Below are 15,291 nucleotides of genomic sequence, written 5' to 3'. Positions count from 1 at the left end.
ATGTGATTTCGGTGCGCGTCTGTGCGTCCACTCTTTGGTTCGTGTGCGCACAGCTGCTTGTGTGAGACGGTTCCCCCAGAGAGGCGATGATGAGCGCTAAAGCCTTTCTGTGCCTGCTGGGATCCCCACAACAGCAATGACTAGACGTTACCCTGTCTCACGTTAGCCTACCCTTCATACATCACGGCTACACGAAGCCGGGATTAACGTTTTAACACACAAACAGTCGCTTTGTGTCAGGTGCCGAATCAGGTCCCGCTCCCGTTTATTGTTCAGAGCAAGAGTCTGATGCTTTAAGAGACTTCAACAGAAACATACAGTAACTACTGAATCACATGCAGTGGAGCTGGATGAGGCTGTTTGTTTAATACCACGTCAGAGAGATAAACAGCTGAGACAAACCCACTGAGCTCACACACAATCGTGAGTGTTGGTGTTTCCTCCTGCTGCATCTTCTTGTGTTTCCCTCCAGCCGCAGGTGGAGCGTTTGAGCGTCCTGACCTCAACCTGACCTCAGGTCAAAACTGCTGAAGCCGCTGATGCAGCAGCACAGTCACCAGTGACGTCATCACGGAGCAAATGAGGCTGATTGAGGCTGCTGTTTGGTGCCTCATTGATTCACACTCTGCTACTGTTGCTTTATGTCCAGAAATCAATGAAATTAACGACGTGAGAAGCTCTGAACATGTTTCAGGTCATAAAATATTTATCACTACGTCCAAATCGGAGTATTTACAGCAGCAGGACAGTAAATGTTTGATCCACTCAGATTCCACATTGGACATAATAAGCACCAATGACGCTCTTTAGCAGCCGGAGAACAGGAGCCCAGATACAAGCTGTGTCTGTGGGGCTTTGAATGAGGGTAAAACTACTGTGGAAACCAGAAGCTGCCCAGAAAAGCCAGTACGTGACGAGGCTACAGACCTGTTGACCCAGCACAGCGGCCGCCTGTCAGCTGGGAGCCCAGATGTGAGCCAGTGTTAAAAGCAGTGAGTGGAACCAGGAGGAAACTGGCTCCAAAAAAGACACAACAGACAAAATAAAGAAGCAGCTGCTTCCAGTTTGGAGCTAAAATGTGTTTCAGACCTTACAGGTCAAATCTAACACCATACTGATCTGTCCATGTCCATGTCTGACTCATACGTTTTTCCAGCTGTGTGACATTTCACTGGCAGAATGGTCGATTCACTGAAAACAGAACTATTAGAACATCAGCTGTGTGCTGATGGTGATGATGATTATGATGATGATGTCTTCAATGCTGCAGTTTCACCTGACGCGACGTGGCCTGTTTGTAAAACACCTGGCGGCTGTGAGGCCGCGGCTGCTGCGAGTGGCTGCTTCTTCGGCCGCTCTTGGAGAAAAGCGCCGAGGCCTGAGTGCCGGTTCACCGCACAGCTGACAGCCAGGAGCCGCGCTGCCGTCCTAGAGGGGCAGCGAGGCAGCGGCCTGACAGAAGGCGCGCGCACCTGAGGGCACTGGGAGGCAGATGCATCTGCATGTTACGCTGGTCGCGGGCCTGTTATATAACAGTAAGTGCTCCACTCCATCGCTCCGCTCACACGTGCTCACTCTTTACGCATGAACTCGCGCTGAGCACCACCAAGAACACAAAGGGACCAAGCAGACAAAGAAGATTATGTCACGCTGAGACTGGATGCAGTGCAGAGACACAAGAGTGAGGACTCCTGGTGACGCATCCCTGGGTCCGACTCTTATTAGCGCAAATAATAAGCAGGAATGGGTAGTTACATCTGCTCAATGCTATTCTTAGAGATGACAAATTCACCCCAGGCTAGAGACGTAGTAGCGTGTGCAGCGTCCTGGACGTTAACGCGGAGCAGAGGAATAGGACACAACCCACGTCCACTCTGACCTTTGGCAGCGAAGGGAAACCCTCACTGACCCCGCTCGCTCACAACAGCACACGAACGCCCACTTCAACACATTGAGGCAAATTGATTTCAGTTCATGTGCACAGGCGCAAACAAATGTGAGCATCCTCACACGCAGCGAGAGCGACGCTCAGCCGAGCCTTAAATCATGCATGCAAATGGATCCACGAGACTAATGTACAGTAGAAGTGGAACAAGTCGCACGTGCAGTCGAACAGATGTTACAGTAGAATCACATACAGTAGAAAACACGCCTCCAGGAGCAAAGCGACACCAGGAGAGAGGAGGTTCCACAAGAACGGGACGGTCACTTCACCTGTCAGGGAAATATGACATGTCTTGATTGGAAATCTGTTTAGCAGGTGCAGACCATCTGGTGGGACTACGGGGATTATATACGAGAGCCAAGTGGCTGCCATGGCAACCACATCAGCACAATGTTACGACTACCACAAGACAGAATAAACAACGGCACCAACAGCGGCGCTTTCAGCCCGAGATGCCGCTGTGTGCGTCTGGGCCGGTCCATTTAGCTTTTACCCACAGATGCTATTTTTAGAGCGTTCATTACGGCGGCAGCGCTTCGACGCGTGCATCATAAAGCTGTGTTTCCACAGCACTCGCGTGCTTTTCTTTTTTCCACCGCTGCTGGTTCATTCATCAGCCACGAAGACGATTCTCTGAGTTCCACCGAGCGTGCGGCGCGTGAGCTGAGCTCTGCCTTCGCTGCGCGCGACGCGAGGAGGCCGGAGCCAACTGGGACTGCAACGTAGCTGCAATTTGCAAGTGACAACCATTTGTGAAATGTTAAGCCGCCACCATTTGCAATCGGCACATAAGCTGCCTCTGACAAACCAGCGCAGACCCACCATTGTTTCCACTGCTCAATCCACTGAGAACCCAGAGGCAGTGGGAGCGTGACGACACCTTCTGATACTGAACTTTGAGCATATTAAACATCTAGGCTTGTTGTAGTGTTGCCTGGAACCTGACCATAAATCACTCACTTCCTCACAAATGTTTGTTTAGATACAGAGTCGTCTGTTGTAAACGATTCATCATCCTCTTCTTAATTTCTTCTAGTGCTCAAGCTTCACATCATTCATCAGTTTGTGTAGTTTCAGCTTCCGTCTAGAAGCCAGCTCCAATTTTTCTACAAATATTTGAATATATAAAGGTTTATTCTGAAGTAACTCTCGGTGCATTGTCCCTCAGTGTAATAGGCAGGACAGGACAATGAGCGAGGACGCGATGTGACGAGCGGTGCTAAGCTTGAACGCGCTCCTTCAGGGTCTTCAGGGACGCCGATCCTGTAGGACGTCAACCATCCTCAGGTTACGACTCATAAATGTTTCTATTAAATGAATGAAGTCAGCGTCTGTGACACACGCCAAACCTCTTCAAGCGCTTCGTAAACAGGCTCCTATGAGTCGACCTGACACAGCGTCCTGATTAAAGGGTCAACACAAGAGACGAAACAAATGAAAGGCTGCTCTCGTGCCGCAGACACAGATACAGGCTGCTCCTCATTTAATGCTCTATTTAGCAGAAACGGAGTCAGAGCAGCTCAGCGGCTGTGATATAATGTGTAATTTGCGCTGGAACATAAGTGGCTGCTTCCTACAGTCGTGTTCAGCTCATGGTATTTGCTCAAACGCTTTCATAATGTTGCCGAAACATTCCGGCGAGAGCCCGGCTCACATTAGCAAAACACACAGCAGCTCTGAAGATGATTTCAAGTCATTTCGATAAACACAAATCCTCACTATGCCCCATGAGATCAAATACTGCAACCGCTTACACAACACAGTGTAATTTGTGCAGGCTACACAGTAATCATGACGAGTACAGTTAGAAAAAGGCCACGGGATTAAATTTGTTTGAGTAATACACAGCGAAATCTCTTAAAATCAAACTGGGTGAAAACACTAATCATCCGCAAGCAGAAATAACTTCAAAAGCCGCAGCTGCAATGAAATTACACTGTTCAAGACTCCCCAGCGTTCCCATCACAGCGTTCTCCACGTCTCCTGCACCGCTCGGGTTTCTGCTCCAGTTTTCACTTTCAGCTGCAGGGACACGTCCCCAGGGGTCAAAGGTTATGACCGAGAGGTAACGGAACACAGCCATGAGGCAACGCCCGGTTAAGAGGCAGCGCTGAGCCCAAAGCCCGACGAAAACAGTGTCCGACGAGCCACTGAAGTTACAAAGGTCCAAACAATCACCGGACAAAGGAGCAGAACGTCAGTGAAATAATCTAGCTGCGTTAGACAAATGCAGACAACTGGACAGTTCCTGGTGCTGAAACCGGGCATCAGGAATTCCAAAACAAACTTCTCTCAAGAATAACTTAATAAAAGTTTATTCTTCAGGTCGGTTACCAGTCTTTTAGTGGGAAACCAACATGTAACCAGTGTTTCTAATACCTTTGCACCAGACTGTCTCAAACACCCACCACAAAAATCTCATTCACACGAGGAGCTATAGTAAACTCCTCAAATCACAGTGGTCGGCGCATGAAGCTGGTTGTGGGAGATGTTTGTTTTCTACTCCATCCATTAATCACTGTCCTGATCAAAAGTGGCAGCAAACACTTGTTGCTCTAAGTGCATGAAAAGCAGTGACTTTACTGCTACTTTACAGCTAATCAATAAAGTCTTGAATGAAGGTGTTCAAGTCTCAATTTGACATGTCAACAGGCAGTGGAGGTGCAGAGATGATCCCAGCAGCCACAGCCCAACGGAGCGTTCTGGACGAATGAGCACCGGACGCGTGTCTGTGCAAAGATCAGCGTAGAGAAAAGGGAAGCAGCTCTCACCTCGATGAGGAAGTCTCCCGTCCGGAGCCCCGCCTGCCATGCTACTCCTCCCTCATCCACCGACTCCAGGTACTGCAGGGCGGGAAAGGCAGGTGTGGGAGTGAACTCCTCGATGGGCGTGTCCGCTGCGCAGCAGAGAGGGACTCGACTCATTACACGGGAACTTACGGGAAGATTCAGCTACACAGCATCAGTGGCCTTGAATGCGCGGGCTTGATGTCGCTTAACACGCGCCTGTGGCCTGGAGACAACCAACAGTGACCGACCCAGCTGAGAAGCAGCTTCTACCGTCAGAACATTCAGTTCTGCTCATTCACATGAGGCAAATTCCCAATTTCACCATAAATTAGTGCCACTCATCACGGGAGGTGTAACTTACACAGCGGATTTAGTCCACACCACCTGAGTAAACATGAAACTGGATGGAATAAAGGCCGCAATAACAACGTGCTTGGTGATTATTCCCGGACAGATACGCGTCTGTAGTGCAGCGGCTTCCAGCTCAGGCTGCTGCAGCCCGCTCTCCCTCCTGCTCTCGGGGAGGTTAAAAAACACCGTGGCTGGGAGAAACGAGCGGTGACAAGTGACACCTCCTATAACTCATCCAACTACTGGAAGACACGGCGCGAGCCCACAGGAAGGTTCATGAGGCTATTTACATGACTGTGATGACTGTGTTTCTTTAGGAGCCTGTCTGTGTGTGTGTGTGTGTGTGTGAGAGAGAGAGAGAGAGAGAGAGAGAGAGAGAGAGAGAGAGAGACGGGCAGGAACGCAGGCGGAGAGGACGATGTGAGCTTATGTGACAGCCCGAGCAGCCGAGCATGCTTTTGTGGCGCTGTGTGCTTGTGCGTGTGCCTAAGTGTGTGTTCACTCCAGTGCGGGATAAGCTCAGCTGGGTCAGTTCCCCCGGGGTGAGAGTCAGAATGACTGGAACATTCCTCCTGTTTTTCTAGCCAAATCCCTCGTCCCTCTCCATCCATGTCGCTGCCCCCCCTCATCTTCTCCTCTCTGCATGTGTCTTGAAGAACAGGAGCGCCAATGCACTAAATTTACCTCTCGACGGTGAGAGGAGCCGACCAATCCAGCGGCTGTGCACAGTTGTGGAATGCAACGTGGACCGTGACACGGTGGGAATCGTCATAGAAACCGACGCAGCAGCTCAAACTGGCTATTTTTAGAGCCAATCCAGGGGCTGGGTGAAATATCAAACTGCCTGATAGGCCGCTCGAATCACAACAAGCCACGATGCAGGAGGGAGGATGAGGAACGTGCACAACAAACGCCGACCCAAATGTCAAGTTAGACCCGTTTGAGCATCTTTGAGGCTAATTGCTGCCCCCAGCTGCATCAGCACCTGCAGCCTCCACAACCACAGTGCGTGTAATAAAGTTGTTCTCACTCAGGGGTATCTTCATCAGTTATTATTTGCATGCACATGTATCATCACGCACGCGGACACAAGATGAGTCCAGCCCCACACGGACCCGCTCCGCGTTCATGCAAGGTTCTGGTGATCCGCTCCGCTTACCTTTGGCCCCTCGCAGCACGAAGCCGAATCCCTCGTTCTCCTTCTTCTGGAGCACCACCGTCTTCTCGTCCACCACGCAGTCGCTGTGGAGCAGATGCCGAGCAGAGCGCCCGTTAGCGCAGCCCATCATCCGCAGCATGGCCACGGACGCCCTGCCCGAGTGGAGGTTCATGCTGCTGGCGGAGAGCTCGTCCGGCCAGGGCAGGGCAGGGCAGCCCCGACCCCACCCCACCCCAGCGCCGCCGCTGCCTCCCCCTCCGCCTCCCCCTCACGCTGGCCTCTGTCCCGATCACACGCTGCGCCGGCGGCAACGGCAGCCCGGCGACGGCATCTCCGAGGGGAGACGAGCCCGAACTGAAGCGGCGACTGTGAAAAAGCCCGACGACGGCGAGAAGGACGCGCAGACAGCGGACGCGCGGCGCGGGGCGGCTCGTTACCCGCGCCGCTGCTGCTGCTGCTGCTGCTGGTGATGGTGAGGGTGATGATGATGATGATGCGGGGGCTCCGGCCGGAGACGTGGGGGGGACGCGCCGTCAAAAACAAGAAGCGACATCAGGCTAGTGTTGGTGGTGCTAGCGGATAATGTCTCATCATGAGGCGGGGAGCGAGGCTGAAGCGCGCCGGTGGCGATGGTGAGGGGGGAGTGGAGGAGAGGAGGGAGGGGGAGGAAGAGAGAGAGAGAGAGAGAGAGCGCGTGTGCATGGACGTCGAGGTGATCATTTTATGTCACTTTTAAAGCTGCTTCTTCACCTGACTCACAAATTAACGATCTTATTTCCCAAAACGGAGGGGGCCACAAGTTCGAGGAAACTTCAAATTTAATAGAAATTTGATTTTGCCCACGCGCTGCAAACGATTGGGAGTAAGTGGAGTGGAGCTGCCTGCGCTGCGCCGTGGTCGTGGATTAGCCAGCTAACGGCTGCATTCAGGAACCCACGGCACGGAGAGGTGCTAATCTGCTGCAATCCTCTGCGGTTCCCCTGACGTCAGCGTGCGACTGCGGCTGAGACGTTACACGCGAGCAGCGGCTGTGCTCCCCCGTCCCGCGTGTCTCCAGACAAAACCCACCCTGCCTCATTCTGATGTCTCCCTAAGATCCGCGTGTAACCGCGCCAGCGGGTCTGCTTGGGTCAAAGTCGGGGAGCAGCGCTGACTGACGGCAGCTGAAAGGTCACGTTTCCCCTCCAGCCGGAGGTATTTGCCGCGGAGCTGCGTCGCTGCTACGTATCAGGTGCGACGATCAGATCGGACACATGGGACACGAGAGAGAAAAGACGGAGTGGGGGGGGGAGTGAGGGAGGAGAGCGCCATCCTAGCAACGGTTCCCTTAGCAACGCAATCTGTGGAGAGAGGAAGGAGGCCCGCAGTGCTGACACGCTGAAGGTTATCTCCCAGCATTCCCTCACTCTCGCTCACACCTTGATCGCCCACGTATGACACAGCGGCGGCGTCCGTAGGTCAGCGTGCCACGACGGGCAGAAAAGGCCCTGACAGTTCATCCAGGAGCCGTCGTGTTCAACAAGTGATGGTGGGGAGGGTTTTTTTTTTGGGGGGGGGGGGGGGTCACAGGCTGAGGCTGCGCTAAAACAACGCAAAGCTCGCAGCGTGCGGGACTTGCCGCCTGACAGGCTGGATGGGATGAAGCCGAGCCGCGTCCGGGGAGCGCGCTGCCTGAATATGGGCTCCGCCAGCGGAGGACGGCGCGTATTTATAGGAACAAGGAGAACTGCGGCGCGGCCCGTTTGAAGGGCAAGGGCACAGCCATCCAACCCTCAGCGCCTGCATCTGTCACAGTGGACACAGTGCGGCAGAGGGCCCCGGCCCCCAGCATGCATCTGTGTCGCTGGTGCATCATGGACCAGAATCCACATCTGATCTGTTTGAATCATTAGCTTCAAATCATTCATTATAATTTATCGGCGCCCGCGGGGGTCGGACCCCCTGCTGAGTCGCAGGGCCTTCACCCGAGTCACAGATTCAACCAACTACAGTTTGTTCACAATGAGAACATTCGGGCGGCGCTCGTCTCCGCTCTCGCTCCGTCGCACACACAATCCGTCTTCATTTGTAAAGAAGCCGTGTGGAAGTGGATGCGACGGCACAGACGGAGCGACAGGAGCAGAACAACTTAAGTGCAGGAGACGGCGCAAACTTAAGCATTCGCTGTCAGCAGCCATTAGGCGGAACCTTTCCCTCGGCCCAGAGGACAACTGTTTCTACCAAAACCCGCTTCAGCATCAAACGGAAAAGGTCCAGTGAGTCAATGGTGGAGCTTCGGGTGTGTGTTTGCTGCTTTTCTCTCACCTGGAGGCGTCGAAGCTGTCGTAGGAGCCCACGGTGTAGTGTCGGAAGAGCTTCCTTCTGTCCGCTCGGTCGGCCCGCGAATCTGCAAACCACAGCAGGACCAGGTCAGTGTCCACCGGTCACGGCCGTTAGGGCGAGTAAAACAAGCGGCTCCTGTCTGACAGGACCGACATCAAGATCAACACCCTGCAGCTGTGAAGGTGGAGCCTCCACAACCTGCATCAGGACAACGTGTGAACGTCGGGCAAACAGGAGCAGCAAACGACAGCTTCTGATGAAGAGGAAGGCAGTTAAATGCCCCGCGTGAGGAAGAGCGCTGATGCTGATGGTGACTGACAGCTCGGACCGATGCCAAACGTATGAGTGAGCTCACATTTAACACGGGGTCGACTGCAGCAACTCCAGAGGGTGAGCACAGAGGAAGACGTTCAAAGCCACAGGACCAACGTTCTGAAGGTGAACCGCCGTCTTCAGCTGTGCCGCATCGGCCTTCACACACGCGCTGACATCACATCAGACCTCATCTGTGTCCCACTCTATCCCCTCCCCCTTCCTCACCCGCTCTCCATTCCTTCACATGCTCTTGCACCAGCTGTCGTACTTTCACAGAAACTCCAAGTCCTCTGATCCGGCTTAGATCTGGGTGGTGCAGTCACAGAATGGAGGGGGGGGTCGGTTGTAGCTAGATCAGAGATTAAATGATGGGCTACAGTCAAGGAAGAGGAAGAAAGACGACATATGATGGAAACAAAATGGTACGAAGAAAGACGGAGAGAGGGCCACACACTGTCACACTCCATAGCAACAACCAGCTGGTTTCTATGGTCACAGATCAATAGAGATGCTGCATTGGTGCTGTGTGTGTGTCCTCCTTGCTTCCTTCACTCATATGTCTCCTTAAGGCGCTAGGGACAATAACAAGCTGGAGGAAGTGACGCAGCACTTTGTGCCTTCGATACGTGTGTGTGTGTGTGTGTGTGTGTGTGTGTGTGTGTGTGTGTGTCACATGTTGAGGATCAAACTCTCTCTAAACACTGTTACTGGTTTAGCGAGCCCCATTTAAAAGGCTGATGCTGTTTACTCAATTGATGTCAAATGTATAATAATAATAATAATAATAATAATAATAATAATAATAATAATAATAATAATAATAATAATAATAATAATAATAATAATAATAATAATAATAACAACAACAATAATCTATTTATTTTAATAACAAATCAGAAACAAGCTGGTTCTTCACTCATTCAGCTCCTGTGGCCTCACACGATGCTGATCCATCATTAAAATCAGATCCATGTGCTGACGTTACTAATATATTCAGGTCAATTCATTGCAGCCAAATGTTTGCATTGTTTTAGTCCTTCATGTCTCCATGACCATCCATGAACAGATAGTATGACTCCGTCTGCACTTCCTTCATAAACTGTAGCCTCTCAACTTCTCCAACTCTGTCCTGGACCGAGCTTCCTCATTTCCACTGACCCGCTGCTACTGTGACTTGGACCGTCTGGGCCCTGAACAAAACCTGGATTTGCTCGTAGGCAGCCAGCGTTCGCGCCCGCAGGCTCCGCCTGATGACGTTTCCGATGATGCAGCCACGGGCGTCACTACACGGTGAATATGCGGTCTCTCCCCAAACCCGCTCTGCTTCGCTGGTGACTGATTAGTCTCTTGCCCTTTCACTCCAGCTTCATTAATTCAGTCTGAATCGGGGGGAGTCCGCTGTACTAATGCGGCTTTGGGAGAGCTCAGCGCAGTTCAGGTTCTCCTACTTAAAGCTGCCTCTCCGCCGGGCGCTATGCTAACGCTGCTAACACCCAGGGCATGGAACCGGGAACAGGCCGCGGCGGCTCTTCGCTCGTCACTTCCTCCCCCCGCTGCTCGCAGCTCGTGTAATCGCGGCCTCTGAGCCGCCATACTGTGCTCCATTTCTTGACGCGCTTACTTTGCAGGCGGACCCCGGGGCAATTTGCATGTGGCACATTGTGAGAGGAGCAGCCTGTGCCAATGGCCTCGGGTTAGAGTTTTAAATAAGCCACCCAGAAGAGAAGAGAGCTGCATCCATCAGCCCCCATCACCGCTGACACGCGCCGAGCCCAGTTGACCCCAGTTGCAGAGCTCTTAATGAAAATGTCAATAATTAAAGGCTGTCGAAAAACAAACCGGAGGACGAGGCAGGTCACGTGGGGAGGAGGAGAGCGGACGCCTGGCTCTGCACTGCCAACGCTGCACAAAAGCAGCAAAAGGGAGCAAGGACAAGGAAGCGCGCCGCTGACGGGGGATGGAGCGCGGCGTGACACGTTCATCAGCTCGCACCCAGAGGACATCAGCGCTCAGCTTGGTGCCCCGGCCCCGGGAGGGAGGCAGGCACAGTAGACACATGCAGCTCATGCAGTGGAGAGAGAGGGGCCACGTGCCGTCACCGCGCCTCGGGAAGCTGCAGCTTCTGCTCCCCACAAAAAAAACTGGGTAATGGCAAGCGGCGAGTGTCCTACATAAGCCCGCGTCCCACCGCCGCGCGGCCCCCGGGGGCCTCCACTTACAGCTCCTCTCCTCGGTGGCCTTGGCCGGGATCTCCTCCACGCAGTCGGCTGGAAACCAGCCCACCTGGCCGCGGGCGCTGCCCTCCCAGAAGCCCCCCTCGCCGATGCTCAGAACTGGACCGGGAGGAGACAAAGAGACGGGAGGGGGAGGAGGGAAGGACACGGAAAAGCAGAGCAGCCATTCAGTCAAGTGTCAGAACAGTGTGAGAAGTTCAGTGTTCCAGCAATGAGGCCAAGATATTTTAAATACAGTCCAAAGTCTGATTCAACCCACGTGTGTTTTCAACATTCCTAAACACTACAACACTGATGCTGCAGAGTCTGTACGTCTGTAAGGCTCGAGGCTGTGACTAAACCTCAACTGTTGATTTAAGCTCATGCAACAGTTCAGGTGATGGATATTTGGACTGATATGTGTCAGCCATGAGCCTAAACCCGGTCGGACGGCTCTGAACCGGGCCAAAGTCGAGCCTCACACCGTGTGCCGCCGACCCGGTCCGGGTGCGTCTCCTCCCCGGTTCTGGTGTGAAGCTCGTCCTGCCGTAGCAGAGCCAACGACGTCATGTGCAGAGGAAGCTGCTTCTGTATTTAGACCCTGCAGAGTCCAGGGACTCGTTTTCATCAGATGTGGTAATGAGCGGTGTGATTTCTCTGAGCGAAGGCAGCGAAATCAGAGGCTTTCGTTTGCTTTTGGCTTCTGAGTCGTTCATCAGTAGGAAAAGCTGGTTGGGGCCAGAGCTTGAATGGAACCAAGCGCGTTTACTGATACACGGCACCAAGTCTTAAGAATATTTTAGAGGCACATAGAGTCCTCATGCTTCCACTTGTTATGTTTCCTACCATCAATCAATCATTAACATAAATCAAGTAATTACATTATTATAGAAGTATAACGTGGATAATAGTGTATTTAAACTAGGAGTATAGTAGAACTCCAGGTGGGCCCGGGTGCTGGTTCTGGTTCTGCATCGCTGACCCATCGGACTCACCTTTGACCCTGTCGCTCTTGTACAGGCTGATCTCCCCGTCGGCCTGAGCGGTGTACGGACGGACCACCACAAAGTGCCTCCCAGGAACAGCGCTGTACAGCTTCCTCCTGGTGCCGACGCCGTCGCCGTGAGCGCTGGGACTGACAGAGAGGAGGAGATGCCCCCCATTAGGACCAGATGCAAAACCGGAGGCTGCAGGACTGCGATCCGGCAGTAAACATAAACAGCAGAGAGTGTAAGGAACAGTAGCAGCGACGTCGAGTCCGTTTAACAGTTTAAAGTTTAAAGACGAATATCATCACAAATGTATGTGAACACTCAGGTTATATTTAGAGTCCTGCAGAATTTGGGGCAGAGGGAGAGGTCGCTGTGACCCACATAGGACGATGCTCCGGACGTTTACAAGAGGAAACTCGCAGAGCGATGAGTCGCCGCTGCAGCGATAGTCTGAACACAGACGTAGACGAGGGTTTGAGCTGCTCTGACACTGAGCTCAGCTGGGATCACAGAACTACGGTGGTTCAGGTTGAGGTGGGACAAGTGATAGTCTAGCGCCACCTGGTGGCCGATTCACGTAACTACAGTTGGCACAACAGATGGAGCGAGACATGACTGAGAATCAGAATAAAATTACGACTTGTCTCCACATCAGTTTTCATTATTAGATTAAAACCTTGAAGGATACAAACAAAAAAAACAAGAATATCTGACAGTGAAGGTCTGTGAAGGAGTTTAAATACCAACGTGGTCGCACGTCTAGTGTGTTGAACGTGAACTGAAGCACAGTAGGACTGAGAAAGAGGAGCTGCTTTCTGTAAGTGGGTCACCTTGTCCTGCAGACTGAGCTTCCTCAAACCTTCGAGAGCTGACCCCCTTCACAACCTAGAGAGGCTACGCACACGTCTCCAACGGGAACAACACAGGCTGAACTGGTCGTCACGCTGTTAGGGAGACCCAGACCAATAAGCCCGCGGGCTGCCGCTGTGCTGGTTCTTCATGAGTCCCACTGGGGATGGACGGAGGTGACGAAGGCCGGGGCCCAGACTCAGTGGAAGAACAAAAAAAAAGCAAAACGTGTTGGGCCGGATGAGATTCAACTCCAACTGCGTGATGTGTTGATCACATCACAGCTGTGGATGTGCTGACTTGGGGTCCGGCTCCGAGGACAATGGCTCATACGTTTCCCCTAATGCATGCTGGGAGCTGCTGCTCCATCCACGGCTGCTGTGGGACGTCTCTCCGTCTGAACTCAACGTGTGGGAGAAGCGTTTCCCACCGAACCTCCGATTCCAGCGTCAGCCGGAGCAGCCACGTTTCTGGCCGTTACCCGGTGGCTTTGAGGTGCTAATTAGACAGTGTTGATTAACACCAGCTGTGCATAATGTGGGCTATTATTGGACGATCACTCGAGACCAGGAGAGAGAAACTTTGGCTTTTTAATATGCTACAGTGGATCTGGGCCGAAGCTGCAGGAGGCTTCATCCTGACAGACACAAGAGGCCGTTTACATCACGCGCGTGGACTGGAAGCCGGCGTGACGCAGGTGGAATGAAGGATGCACCGTATGATGAGCTGCATTGACGGGTGCCGATTACGGCCTTAAGCACTGCAACACGGCGAAATGCTGCAAACCCGACTGTCTCAGACCAAACCACAGGTCAGCAGCTTCACCCAGTGGAGATTAACGTGTGGGTGGAGGTTGATGAGGAGGGATTATCAGAGGAGATACAGATGTGACGTTAATACCTGGGAGAAGCGGCTCCGACAGATGTGACGCCTGTATTAATATTTGTATTCTGTTGTTCTTAATTACAGAGAATCCTGGTTAAGACCAGTTCAATGATTCTATATGTTGGTTCATTTTTATTTTTGATAGATGTGTTTGATGCTTTTTGACCAACTCTAATCAGATTAATCGGGGGACGCTATAATCGGATCAAACTCAGTGGAAATCTCTTTATGCCTCCAGGATTTCTTCAGATCTGCAGGAAAGTGCGCGCGGTAGATGTGACCCGACAGCTGTGCAGGAATCTAACAGCAGTAATGTGGATGATGACGATGTGAATATCATCAGTATCATCAGCAGTGCGAGATCTGACGATCGACACGAGCGGCTCTGCAGAACTGAGCCGAGCTGTGTCTAGTCTGTGCTAACGCATGCTGGAGCCGGACAGCGGGATCCACGAGAACTCTGCTCTGGTCTCATTTCTCACTGCATCTAGCGGAGAAGCTGTTGCCATGACGCCCAGCGGATGACTGACAGCTGTCACTGGCTGCTTGTGTCTAAGTATGTGTGAGTGTGGGCTCGCATGTGTGTTGCACTCTAACAAATGACATGTCAAGTGGAAGCAAGAGGGAGCCACAGAGAGGACTGTGTGTGGGTGGAGGGGGGGAGAAGGGGGAGGAGACACACACACACACACACACACACACACACACACACACACACACACACACACACACACACACACACACACACACACACACACACACACACACACAGAGGGGTGGAAACAGAAGACAGAGTAAAGGTGTGGGCAGGACGGGCCTCTGACAGCTAGTTCCCGTCCACTGGACCCAGACGGGTCCACAGAACTTCAGCTGCTTTACAGAGAGGACCCTTCACAGAAAACGAGTCACGCGCACGCGACACATTTCTGCATTTAGAAATGAGGATTGACTCAAAGATTCTCTGAACGATGCATCTGATAATGAAGCGTTTTTCCAAATGAGGTTAATTATCCGTCCGCGCCGCCTCAGGACCAGAACACTCATACTGTAAATGGGTCTCAGTCCCGACCCAGAACGCCCTGTGAGGACGCGACCAGGCTGCTTCATCTCTAAACGTTCACCCTGCAGTGACGAAGGTTCCAGTCAGGTTTCAGATGAAATCTCCTGATGAGAAGCTGCAGCTTCGCTACAAACATTTGAACTGTGTCCAAAAAGTCACAAAGAAACCAAGAAAGACTCTATGCGTTTAAAAGTGACTTCAATAAATAATCAGTTGATCGACGCTTCGCTAACGAGTGACACGCTAATTATTAATGAATGTGACAACGGGTTCTTTGTTCGGTTCCTCCGATGTGAGGATTTAAAGACAGTTGTGTCACGTTGGGAGGAACCCGTCCTGACAGCAGGCGACAGAGTACAACTCTAAGCACGCATGGCGAGGAGCGGTGATGATGACGATGATGAAGATCAT

General features: G+C 52.3%; 1 protein-coding gene across 5 annotated transcripts in view; it reads right to left on the bottom strand.

Annotated features, from left to right (window-relative positions):
• The window catches only part of LOC114851815 (SH3 and multiple ankyrin repeat domains protein 2-like), a 74,024-nt gene that overhangs the window by 18,228 nt on the left and 40,505 nt on the right, over positions 1-15,291 (bottom strand). For all 5 annotated transcript variants that reach the window (XM_029143581.3, XM_029143582.3, XM_029143585.3 and 2 more), the window contains exons 13-17: positions 12,090-12,229; positions 11,101-11,214; positions 8,549-8,630; positions 6,245-6,327; positions 4,717-4,841 (exon numbers count right to left, since the gene is read on the bottom strand). In XM_029143581.3, coding sequence (XP_028999414.1) covers positions 4,717-4,841; positions 6,245-6,327; positions 8,549-8,630; positions 11,101-11,214; positions 12,090-12,229 — 544 coding nt within the window. The remainder of the gene's footprint in view (positions 1-4,716; positions 4,842-6,244; positions 6,328-8,548; positions 8,631-11,100; positions 11,215-12,089; positions 12,230-15,291) is intronic.

This window comes from Betta splendens, chromosome 3 (assembly GCF_900634795.4).
Source record: "Betta splendens chromosome 3, fBetSpl5.4, whole genome shotgun sequence".
In the NCBI taxonomy this organism is placed as follows: domain Eukaryota; kingdom Metazoa; phylum Chordata; class Actinopteri; order Anabantiformes; family Osphronemidae; genus Betta; species Betta splendens.
This window is presented reverse-complemented; position numbering and strand designations above follow the sequence as displayed.